This window comes from Anas platyrhynchos, chromosome 10, assembly GCF_047663525.1.
Source record: "Anas platyrhynchos isolate ZD024472 breed Pekin duck chromosome 10, IASCAAS_PekinDuck_T2T, whole genome shotgun sequence".
Taxonomy (NCBI): Eukaryota; Metazoa; Chordata; class Aves; order Anseriformes; family Anatidae; genus Anas; species Anas platyrhynchos.
This window is the reverse complement of record NC_092596.1, coordinates 21,999,107-22,011,844: the sequence shown is the minus strand read 5'-3', so window position 1 is coordinate 22,011,844 and position 12,738 is coordinate 21,999,107. Positions and strand designations below refer to the sequence as shown.

Sequence of the window (12,738 nt, the reverse complement as noted above, 5' to 3'; positions counted from 1 at the left end):
AATAATTACTAATGTCATTGTTTATTTCTGCATACACATTTCTATTGTCTGTGCACAGCTGGATCTATAGCAACTCGATGTAACTGAAACAAGGAGTGGAAGGGAAGTTACCAGGCCCCAGTTCTACAATTTATTAGAGATTCATCAATCTAGCTCTGTGCAACAAATCGCAGGAGCAGGCCCCCAGAGTGCCCTCTCCTCCCTGGCTGCTCCTGTGACCCCCTACCACCCAGCTTTACACCTTCGGTAGAGATAACTCAGCAACGCATTTTGGCTACTGCCCATGACTAGAAAGGCTGACTGTAGCAAGGTACTTGTTAAGAAAGCCTGCGCTGACACTTTACTGACAGCCTGGAGTTGGTGCTAGCTAAGCAGGAGGGGATGACTCAGTGGAGATTATTTACTGCTGAGTACGGGAAGGATAATGCTAAAGGGGTAAAGAGATGTGATACATTTCTTGATTAGAATTTTTTCAAGGTTATAGCAACAAAAAATGCTCGTCGCAGAATAGCAAACATGATAGAATGAAGAAAAGTCGTTCAGGTTTAATGAACTGCGTAATACTGTTATAATTCTGTAGTACAATTCTGCAGAATTTGAGATATAATAGTCTATACTCTATTAGAGCTACGTTATAGTCTTCAGTATATTTATTATTGCTCTGTATTATTTTGCAAACTTGCCTTAGCAACAACCATGGCTGCCCAAAGGCTGAAACAATGTCAATTTTGCTAATATGCTTGTATTTTGACTTCCAAGGAAACAGTTTCTAGAAATTACATTTACCTATATTTCCAATGCTTTCTGATGTTGCTTTTAAACCTGTCTTTACAGAAGAGGTCCAAATTGCCATTCCAATAATGAAACCAACCTTAGATAAAGTCCAACTGGCTGGACAGGCCTTGCCTCCTGGATTTCCTGCGCCATTTCTTTTTGCTGATGGTCTTTCATCAGTAGAAACACTATTAACCAACATTCAGGTAAATAATTCTCTATAGGGCCTGGCTGTGTCATGACAGATAAAATGTATTTCTTTTTCAATCTCTTTGAAAAGTTTCAGAAACTATTTTATTCTGCAATTCTAATTTCTTTTATTTAATGTAATGCTTAGGTTTTCACTGTCTGGCATTATTGATTATGAAAGGGTTTTATGCATTGTCTATTTGACTTAATAGTCGGCAATAATGGTCATATTAAAATTCACCAGTCTCATTATTCCTCCTTTGCTTCTCCCTGCAGTTGACCAAGGTCAGCAATGATATGGCACTCCATTTGTAATAAACTGTATCAGTAGGATGAATGTGCAAAAGCTATATTGAATGATACCATGCCAGAAATTTGCTCTTATCTAACACTTAGCTACTTTAAATGCACAGTTGCATTCCAGGTCTATAGGTTCCTGATATTATTTTATTTTTCCTAGAGGAAGTAAAAGAAACAATGGATGAATTTTGTCACTGCTGAAACAAAACGGTATTTTCAACTCTTACATTTGCATGTGTTTTAGGGCCTTCTGAAAGTGGCTGTGGACAATGCCAGAGTCCAGGAGAAGCAGATACAGCAGGAAAAGAAGGAGTTAAAGATGGAGCTTTGTAGAGAGAGAGAACTAAGAGAGAGCTTGGAAAGGCAACTTACAGCTGAGCTGCAAAGCAGAGGTGAGTAAATGAAAAATGGAGTTTAGATATCTATTAAATGTATAACCCTTTGGCATTTCCAGCTGGAGCTATTGAGGACTCGGAGTTAACTGACATTCATACTTCAGTGTAATGCAGCAGTGGACTAGCACTGGTAATGAAAGATTTAAATTTAATAAAAACAGAATGAAGCACACTTTTCTGTAAGCAGACAGAACAGTGACTGAAGGATTATTTCCTGGAGGGCAACTGGCCGCAGAGTGTTTTGGCTGGTTCTGTGGAGGAAAGCTGATTCAGTTTCATGGCTTTCACATGCATTATTACCACTCCGCCTGTGTATTCCCAGCCTGATTTCTTCATTTGACAGCTTTAATTTCTTTTGTTTCCTGCTATTATCCTCCAAGCATTGAGGATCAGTCTTATTTTGAGAAAGATAATATGTCTGTAATTTGGGTATTTAGGTGATTTTTTTTCATCGTCTTACCACTTACCTAGCCCACACTTCCTGAATAATGGAGATTTCTGTAGTTTAGGTGCTAGTCACCTAATTTTTCTTGTGGATAGCTTCAGTGCAACAAAATAGATGAAGTACAAGAAGTTGCCTACCCAAGTGTAAGATCTGAAACAAATAACCCTAGATAATTTATTTTCCATCAGAAGAGTGAGATAAAAAAACAGTCCCAATATGGGGCCTTCTAAGACAAAACCATGACTGTTTAGAAGCTTTTGATAATAATAGGGAATTAAATTGGTAAATCTAATTTTTTGCTGTGATATTGCAAAGCAGGCAGTCTTCTTTTTAAAATTCAAATCTTCATCTAAAGGAAAGAAAGAGTTTTTTTTTTTTATGTGCCAAAAGCTACTTCTAGATTACATCCATGAAATCAGAAAGATAAAGCTAGATAAGACCACAAACGTAAGTGCCAAGTACTATCTGCCTGCACATTTTGAGTTGAAATAAGGTGTGGGGAACAGACCTGTCTACAGTACCAAGGCTTAGTAAGAGGTGACAAAGAAGGACACTTCGAAGTCGAGTTGTGAAGGACCAGTAAATACTGTTGAAGTTGTTCAATTGCAGTGGATGTTCAAAATCATTGCGTTACCCCAGTGTAAGTGTAGATGAGACTGTTGTATTTCTATAAAACAAAACTTAGTCTCAGTGTAGGCAGACAGCACACTATGTACCTCCTGAGTCATATTTAAGTCAACAAAAACCTTACGTCATTCACAAACTTTGTTGGCTTCTGGCTCAAAGGAGAATTTCTCCAATAATCAATATCCTTAGAATTTTTTGTCTTTTAAGTCATCACCACATCCACATCTTCATTATAATAGAAAGTCAGAGAGAGGCTTTTCCACATGGTTTACTCAATTTTTCAAAGTTATGTTTCCAGATCACATTCTGGCATTAATAATTTATTAAGCCTCTCAGAGATTGCCCATGCAGTGGTATCCTTTTATTCCCTTGACTTGAGCACTCACAAATCCAGACAGATCTGTAAAAGTTGATGAGAATGTAGATGAACAAGTGGTCACAAAAAGTTATGTAAATGCTGTTGATTTTCCCAGAATTCTTTCGATATTTTTAGTAATTTTTCTAACAATATTGTTGATTTGAAATTCACAATTGTCTAATATACAGGAGAAGCAAACAAATAAAATGGATTGCAAAATATTGCAAGGGTAAATTTACCTATAGTTTTAACAATATTTCGGAATATTTCTTTCCTTTGCCAGAGTGTATACACTAGCAGACTCTGAAATAGACTGTAACTTAAGCATGGCATTCATGATTGATGTCAAATTCTTTTTAGTCTGTTAGTTTTGCCTACCTTTTCTAGTGCCATCACTTTTCCATTATATATTAATTGTGTTTTAACAGCCATTCTTACAATATATTTGCATTTCAGCTACAATTCAGAAACGCTTGAAGAAAGAAAAAAAGGCAAAGAGAAAATTGCAGGAAGCTTTGGAATTTGAATCAAAGAGAAGAGAACAAGTGGAACAGGCGCTTAAACAGGCCACATCAGGTGACGGTCTCAGGATGTTAAATGGTAATGTCTTAGTTGGCCTTTCACAGTTAACTTAAAATTATGTTTAATTAAGTGAAAAGTAGTAAGATGCTGCGTAAAGCAAATTCCAGAATAAAATACACAATCATTTCCTGAAATAATTAAAAATCTATTTCGGACCATGTGTTTTGGGTCATGAATTAAAAAAAAGTCTGCAACTAGAGAAACAGAGCAGTTTACACAGGCATGACAAGAAATGCTGAATATATTACCAGAGAAATCTGTTACAGTGCCAGCTAAGACAATGTGAAATTTGGTTCCTATAAGGTTCTCTGAACTCTTCTGTCCCAGCAGATTCAATTTTAGAACTGCTGAGCTTCATTTTAAAAGCTGTTTGGCTGAAGTTTCCTTAGCCTCAGGATCTATTAAGTTTGTTAAATATGTATCAGCTTTATGAGCTGACTAGGTTTTTGAATACTTCCCAAATAAAGTCTGAAAAAACAAAATCAAATCAGTTAATTTGATAAACAGGGTGATTATGTTCCAGGTAGTGGGAGGATTCACTTCTCCTGTTTAAATGTGGTTCTGATCAAATTGTACAATGTTGGTTTGAATCTATGAGAATGAGCCTACCTGAGTTTTAAGTAATTTCAGGATCTGCAGCAAAGGTTTAGTCTGTGCATGCTTATCCTGAAGTCTCTGTAGAGGCTCATGAATCAGTGTTTCATTCAGTCTCTGCTGATTTTGTGTGTCATGTAGTCTTCATGTTAACTTTGTGCTGCCTACTTCGGCTACTGCTAGCAACTGAGCCATAATAACATAAGCAGACTCTGAAAACTGCCAGAACTGCTGATTGAAAATAATCAGTTTAACCTGTCCTTTGTTCTTCGTTGTGAGGGGCACCCAAGCTGTTCTTTAAAGCTAGGGCAAGCCTGTCTACGTGAACTGCCATTGCAACACTCTGCAATGGACCGTGAGTTGTGATTTATCTGCAGCACATAAGAGATATAAACTCTTTAACTATGAGAGCAACATGTTTCAGAGGCATTCTCATCTGCGGGGTTTTATAGTCCAGCATATCACTGGAACTGGCTGGTTTTTCTGATGTACTGACAGTGAACGGTGGTGATTCAGGCATGGATATACAGCATGTAGTTGTGCCATGATAAGGGGCAGTCTCCCAAGGGAGAGTGAGCAGACATAGCCAGCAGAGACCTTTTCTACCACCCCTACTGGATCAGAAAAAAAGCCCAGATCATATCCCACAGGCATAGCCAGCACCCTGTGGTGAATGTCAGACAAAAACTAAAATACTCCTATCCAGTAAGGTCATTCACCCACACTCTGTCATTGCTGGTAAGCACCTGCCGATCGCACTACAGTTAGGAGTACTCAGCAGTTCTGGAAGCCACAAATTAAAGGGTACCAACACGCCAGCAATGTGATTAACAGATCTTTACATCTGCTATTGTGGGCCTGGCTGCTAACATTTTGATTTGCAGGCACACTCAGGTAGTCATATATATGTTAGTGCCTGCAAGAAGCTGATATTTACATGCTAATCTGATTGCACATGCAAATCAGGTAGCTCATTAGCATCTTAATCCACAATTTAATTGCAGGTACAATTTTATGGCAACAAAATGTGAAGGGCTATTCTGAATATTTTTAATTTAACTCTGACGGTCTGTCTCATTTAACAGATGCTGTTATTAGTTACAGATGACTTTGTCATTTTACGTATATACGAATTATTCTCTAAAAGGTTTGAAAAGAGAGAACCTTTTGAGATATATAGTCCAGTGCCCTGAACTTTCCTTGCAAAAAAAGAACCTGAGTAAGGGGAACCCTATGCAATAAGTCACCTGTGATTTTGTAAGAAAAAAAATACATACGTGGAAGTATTACTTATTTGCTTGCAAATATTTATAGGGCTACATATACACGTATCACATATTTCATATAAACATATATGACTAGATATACTAGTCATACTACTTATAATACTCTTACGTGTACTTTAATCAGTTGCCCTGCTTTGACACAAGAGTTCGGTAAGGCTGCACAGTGACCAGCAAAATGTCATCTTTGTGATAGGCACTGACAAGTCCAACTAGAGTGACCTGAGAAGGCAGCAGTACAGTTATTCTCTACTTGAGAATGTCAAGAACAGGCTTCTACACAGAAAAACTTTAAAACTATACACACGTCTCCCTTTTATTTATTTACTTTTTTCCCTGCTGTAATTTTCTAAGTGCTGTATTTATAAGGGAAGCAGATGTTTCTCCAGGATTCGAGGTACCATGGATTCAAATCACATACCCTTCACGCTAATCCTTGTTGGCACAAGGTGGATAATGGCATCTGTTATCATAACACCCTGGGGTGTTTGAGCCCTCAGCCCCACCCCAAAGGACTGTGCATACAGAGGTATTATCAATACAAAATTAAATAGTTCAAAACTGCATTTCATTATGACACTCTTTCTCAACTTGTAAAAAACAGCACAGTCCATTTTGGAAGGCTCTTCTCAGAAATCTGGAAATGTTACACAAAAACCACATGTAATTTTGCTTTGGGTGATGGAACATCCTTACAATATCCCGAGCTAAGTCTTTTAAATGAAATATTGCAACATTCCCTATCTATAATACAAGCTCACACAAACACATACACATATGCACACACATGCTGACCGGTACAGGCTGTACTCTTTAATTCTCTACTTTGCAGGTATATGCCTGGGAAAGCCAATTTTGTTTAATATTATCACAGTTTAATTTCCACTTTTATTTTTCATATGTCAGATGCCCTCATTCTCCAAGAGAATTTTACAGACAGATTATCATGTGTTGATTATTATCTGATCATCAGACAAATGTGAAGCACATTAAAAATAATTCAATGTTTGCACATTTTGAAAACGATTTGCTACTGAAAATTCTATGAAGACCAAATGTTTTATGCAAGGCCGTGCAACTTGGTGATCACCCTAGTTTGCTATAAATATTTTTCTAAAGATGCATGAGAGAAGGACAAAGGGGAATGCATTAATCTTTGGTGTCACATCTTTCAGATGCTGGAATCCCAGATATGGAAATAGAACACAACGGAACCCAACACGACAGTGCAGCAATGCAAGGTGCAGTATGTACCTCCTCCCATCATTACTTTTAAAGATTAAACAAATTATATTTGTTTAAATAGAGGTGTGGGAAATTCTCATATTTAGCTGTCAGGAATGTGGGCTTAGTCCAAAACTGATTTTACATAGGGTTTATCTTTTTAAAATATTTTACCTCTGATCCTTGCTTTCCTATCAAGATCACAGGTGTTTTCAAAAAATGCATAAACTGCACGTGATGGAAATCATCACAAGGAAGGCAAATCTAGCAAGACAAAAGTTCCACAGGTCTTTAAAGAAATCTTAAATATGCATTTAAATAGATGTGCACATACCAAAGAGAATTACAAGAACATCTGAGTTCTAGAGAATTCTGTCTTAGGTATTGCCAGAACCAGTACAGTTAGAGATAGAAACATAACTTCTACCATTTCTCAACTGTTAAAGGCTAGACTTTGCATACCTCTGGTACACATCTGTTGTCCATCTGTCATCTATATAGAAAAGCTTTCAAATATTTTTACTGTCTCTTTGTGATTTTTGGTTCACATGCTACGCAATACAAAGAGAATTACAACTTCATTTTTATATATGCATATATATGCATATATAATACATCTATATGTGTGTGTGTGTGTATGATTGGAGTTGTGCACTAAATATTGCAGTTTGAAATTTGTTACTGCCAGAAATAGTCAAAATATTGGATAAGCACTTGGGATGTGTATTTAAATTTGACAAGCAGATTATTCGTACCGTTTATAATTCTGCTTATGATATCTGCTGAGATAAGCGCTCAGTGCTCTTCCAATGACATTGTGTGAGTCAAAGGTGCATCTGGGCAGAATCTAGTGGAAAAAAAGGAAGTTAATTTCTGTATTTAATTGAAGAAAAAAAGTTACAGTTAGCTCAAATCTGTCTTTCCATCAAAAATGAATGTAAACAACTGGGGTGAATGATGCACAAGTTCCAATAGCCATTTACTTATTAGAAGAACTTTCTTAAACTAGTCTACTAGTCTACTACTTTCTTAAACATAGTCTACTGATATGCAGGAATGCCCTGTGATTCTATGATTTTTATTTCAGATTTTTTTTTTTAAATCTCATCCCAACTATGTCATTCTTCAATTCTAAAAGGCTTTGGGTCACAAAGTTTTTCTTCAGGTTAAAAGCCTGAACCAAGGGAGACCTGGATATTCACTGGTTATGTTCAGTATCGCTGAATTTGGTACCCCTCTGTGAAAGCAGAATATGTCAATTCTTGTCTTCACCACAATAACGAATGACAGCACACATTGGCTTCTCTGACAATTTCAGTGTGGTAATCCTGTTCATATGTAAATGTGTGATGAGTTTATCCAGTTCTTTCACTAAGCACTCTCAGCTGATCAAAAAGATTTCTGAAGAACTCTCTATAGAGCATATTTAGGTTACAAAGTGTTTCTATTCTGTAGAACCATCTCCTCCTTTTTTATTTCTGCTGATACTGTAGTATCTTTTTGTTCTATTTTCCTTTGATTACAATTTCTAAAACTTGTCAGCCACTCTAACACTGTGCGCTAACAATTTGAGCACACTCCCTCCTTTGCCCCCTTCATTTTCTGCCTTTTGTTTTTTGGGCCCTAGGAGCAGGAAAGGTCAAAACACGTGTCCCTAATACAACACTGTTTCCAAGCATCCAAAATCTTTCTCTTGTGCACAGAAAAAAGCTTTAGCATCAATGCAGACCTTTCTTTTTCTGTTGTCAATAGCTCTGCTGGACAGAAATCTATCATTCACACAGTGCTTTTCCTTTGAAATTCAATTAGTTTCACTGCCAGTATCTCCTTAAGATGGCTTAAAGGAAAATTGCAAAAATACGGCACAGCCATCTTTCACAGTGATTAAGTCATATCATATTTTATGCTCATTTCTTAAAATGATTTTATTAACACAAGCTGTTCATTTACTGGGATTCTGATATGCATTATAAATCTCTTCCATTTAGTAGAGTCATTTTCTCTATGCTTTGTATATTAATTGAATTGAAATTTTGTGTTGACAAGACTAAAACTTTTTTGAACTTTACAGCCTAATACTTCCATCCTCTCTATACCTGATTTTCTAGTCCAGCATAGCTTAGCCTGAGAGAAGTTTTTTAGCTGAGAAAACAGATAAGTAACAGTTCCTGTAGTTACGAAGCCCCCTGCACAGCTGAGTGGTACAGGAGAGGGTGATGCATGCACACGGATACCCTTCTGGTCTTGCTTCCATAACTCACTCTTGGGCAAGATAGTACATCAGCCATTTTATCAACCAATCTCCGTTTCACATAAAATAAACATACTGGGTGTCATTAAGTGCACCTTCAGATCAATGATTTTTGCAAATGACATTCAAGTACCATTCGAGTAGTGCATTTTTGCTGATAAAAGCAAATTAAATTAGCACAACTACAAGTGTGCTGATAAAAACTAAAACTGAACAGCAGCACCATTAGCTAACAAAGTAATATTTTCTCTTTACTGCTTTCTGCCATTTAGTTATTATCCTATTGGAAATCTAATTATAATCCTTTTACTCCCTAGTCAAACTTCACAGTTTTTGCAAGCTTAGCACTGACAAGTGATTTCATTACATTTGATTGCCCGCGCCCAGATTGACTTAACTTCACTCCGAGACCTAAAAGCCCTCTCAGTTTCTCAGATTCCCTGTTTGCACATTACAGCAACAGCTCCTTTAATTAATTAGCATGAACAGCAGTAACATGAACTGCTGAACAGAAAATAACATCATTTTATGATCGCAGGGAGACTTCTCCTTTTGCATGTTTATACCTTAGTTAACTTTTGTATTACTATATTTCATTGTTAGGGGATATTGGAACAATCAGCAAAGCAATGTTATCTTAAAATTTTAAAAAATAGATGCTACCATAATACTTGGTGATAACAATTCACAAAAAATAAAAGACTCTAAATTTCAAGAACGAGGCAACAGCATAGGCGCACAGACTTTCCTGAGGTGAAAACTTGTTTCAAAGGTAGTGTAGTTCACTGTACATGCAATGGGAGAGTCAAATGGGGCTGCTGCTGCTTTTGTTTGTGAAATAACCTGGCAGAGATTTAGCACAGAATCTGTCAGTAACCATGAATAACTAACTTCTTATTTTTATCTGTTTGCCAAAGATGAAGGACTGTTGACATTTGGGACGTATTTTTTTTTATTTTATTTAGAAAAACAGGCTATATTTTTTCAATATTCTGATATAACCAGCTTATTTTTAAATCCAGCCTACAATAAAAAAGAGGGGGAAGGGAGGTGTAGTGTTTTTTAAGAGGTTTAATTTCTTTGTTATTCTATCAAATTATACCTCCAGATGCTGCAATCCTCTGAAACCAACCATGCTAGGGAATTTCAGAGTAGTCTTCAATTGCAGGAGATAAATTCAACGTCACAGAAATTACAGTGCTATTGTCCTGGTCTTCCTTTCACTGAAAAAAAAAAATGTTCCAGCACTTAGAGTTTAACATGAGAACAGACCAGAACCCCGTGATTAGAAACTCTAAAGAGGCCTGATATCTTCCTTATGAGCAAGTCCTTCACCTTTCTCTTCATTTGAGTCTCAGGTCTTTTCTTTGTCCTCCTATCCAAACCATTCTCTGTCTCTAATGCAAGCCCTACTCTGTGCGCTCTGACCTAGTAAGCCTCTAGTATCTGTCTTGTGCTGTGCCATTTTGCAGTGTTTCTAGAAAAAAATCTTCTGACCTACCCCCACCTCCTGAAATAATTCATGTGCAACTAAGTAGACTCTCGTATCTATATGGCAATGCACTCGTGAAAGCTGTCTCATTAGCTGCTAACCAAAAGGCAGCTCATATGATTACAGTACTCACTGACTACATAGCTCTCCTTCTGGTGTTCAAATGCAGGGCTTTAAAAATAATGGTGTCATTGATCTTGATCTCGGTGTTATTTGTGCTTTTGGTACAGAATATTTTTCTGAATCTCTGTCTCTGTAACCACACACAAGATGGAGAAGGCCGAGATTTTGTGATTTACTGAAAACAAAAGGTGAGAAAAGGTTCCCCCAGGAGACTCTTGAGTGTGAAGGTCCATACCTTTCTATTCTTACAAAGGGCTCAAACATTTATTCAATAATTCAGTGTCAGTATTTCCTCAGCAGGAACCACTATGTTAACTCCCTTCCTACTCAAGCTGACAATGGCAATCCAGCATCTGCATAGTTAGTATTCAGTGAACGTACTCTTGTCCTTGGCTATTGTTACTCATTACAATTCCTATTTTCTGTACAAGTTTTTAGGTCTTTTAACATAGATGTGGAAATACTTGACAGAGTTAAGTCAATAGTCCTAAGCACAGAGTAAGTGAGGTGGAAAACCAAATGGCACACCTCTGTGAGCGTGTAACGGCGCAGCGCCGGCCGCCCAGGCCTAGGCCTGGCAGTGCTCCCGGCGGGCAGCAGCCCACCAGCTCCACGTAGGACAGCAGAGAGCACGTCTGTGGCAACGGGGCAATCCGAAAGAGTGAGAGATTAATAGAGAGAACGGAGCTTCATTCGTACTGCTGCTTGCAGAAGCACTCATTCACGTTCTTCTCTGCCTCCTGCCCTGTAACCATGCCCTGCTTACAGTGTGCTGTTTTTCCTCTTTCGCTGCTCAGTTTGGAAAGGATTTACAGATAAATGGAAAGGTGTTGCTGGAGAACTAGCACAGCTAGCAAAGAAGTCATTTTCACTCACTGTTGTTACTCTCCTGAATGACTAGCCCAAAAACATGAGAACCAGCTGCAGGCCTTGTCTTCTTTTTTGTTTGGGGGAAGGAAGGGGGTGTAGTGAAAGGATCCATTTCCATGTTTTTTCTAACTGCTGTGGTCCTTACCCCACTATCAAGGGCCTGCATACAGTCTCTTTCCAAGCTAGTCAACACTCTTTGCTAAGAGGTTTTGGGAAAGGCTTTTTTGAGGGATTTCATCAACAGTAGAGCCTAATGTAAACTGTGTTCTCTGATACATTCTTTATTTTTTTAGAAAATAACAGACTGATTCAAACTAAACAGCCCCATCTTTGTTATATTTATTGTTACAATATTATATTATCTTTATTTTGCTGCATCCAAAGCTTAGCCTGGCTCTAATCTAACCAAAATGGTGACCCCATTTAGATAGCCTAGGAAGGGTAGAGAGATCAGCTTGTGTCCAATATACTTACAGTATCATCAAAGACTGGTTCAGCCCCTTGAGGAGAGTTGTGCAAAGCTTCTGGAAGCACGGGGTTCTGGCACATGGCTGCCTTCTTCCCTCCTGCTGCTCTACTGTCTGCATCTGCATAAACACAACCACATCTCAGTTCCACCTAACCTTTATTTTAGCAGCTCTCCTCACTCCTTCTTGGTCTAAATTGGCAAAGTGGGATTTTGAGATTATTATTTCATCTCTGCAACCCATATTCTCAGCAACACATAGTGCTGGGTTTTGTTTCTTAAGTAGCATGAATAATTTATAATTACTGATACAACACATTTATCCTTGTTCTCTCATTATGGAGCAGATCATGAATTTCCTTCATCCGATGACTTTTCCTTCCAATTTACAGAATGCTAAAATTATCTGAACAATCCCAAATTTTAGCTGTGTTGTTTGATCACAGCAAGCAGGCTACATTACTGCTCCCCTTCCTGGCCTGACTGTCCACACCAACACTACCAGGACACATTTCTTTATGCAAGTTGTGAGGGTACACATGGAAATTTTGTTTTGAAGTACTTTTATGGAAATGCAGCTGAATTACTAACTTAAAGATAACACAAACAAAGCCTTACAAGCATTCAGAAAATTCAAAGATGAATACAGATTGTCCTGAGAGCAAGGGGAAAAAAATCTGAGAAAAGAAGAGAAGAAAAGAAAGATGTGAATAAATAGGGAGACGATAATTATTGCTTTGAATTTGTCCTGTTATACAGACATTA

The 12,738-nt window shown here is 37.6% G+C and overlaps 1 protein-coding gene across 2 annotated transcripts in view; it reads left to right on the top strand.

Moving 5' to 3' along the window:
• The window catches only part of DACH2 (dachshund family transcription factor 2), a 286,945-nt gene that overhangs the window by 269,129 nt on the left and 5,078 nt on the right, over positions 1 to 12,738 (top strand). Inside the window, exons 8-11 of one of the 2 annotated variants that reach the window (XM_072042891.1) lie at positions 835 to 980; positions 1,508 to 1,655; positions 3,545 to 3,664; positions 6,723 to 6,788. In XM_072042891.1, coding sequence (XP_071898992.1) covers positions 835 to 980; positions 1,508 to 1,655; positions 3,545 to 3,664; positions 6,723 to 6,788 — 480 coding nt within the window. Of the gene's footprint in view, positions 1 to 834; positions 981 to 1,507; positions 1,656 to 3,544; positions 3,689 to 6,722; positions 6,789 to 12,738 lie in introns of both variants that reach the window. The other variant, XM_027464919.3, reaches the window with a different exon arrangement.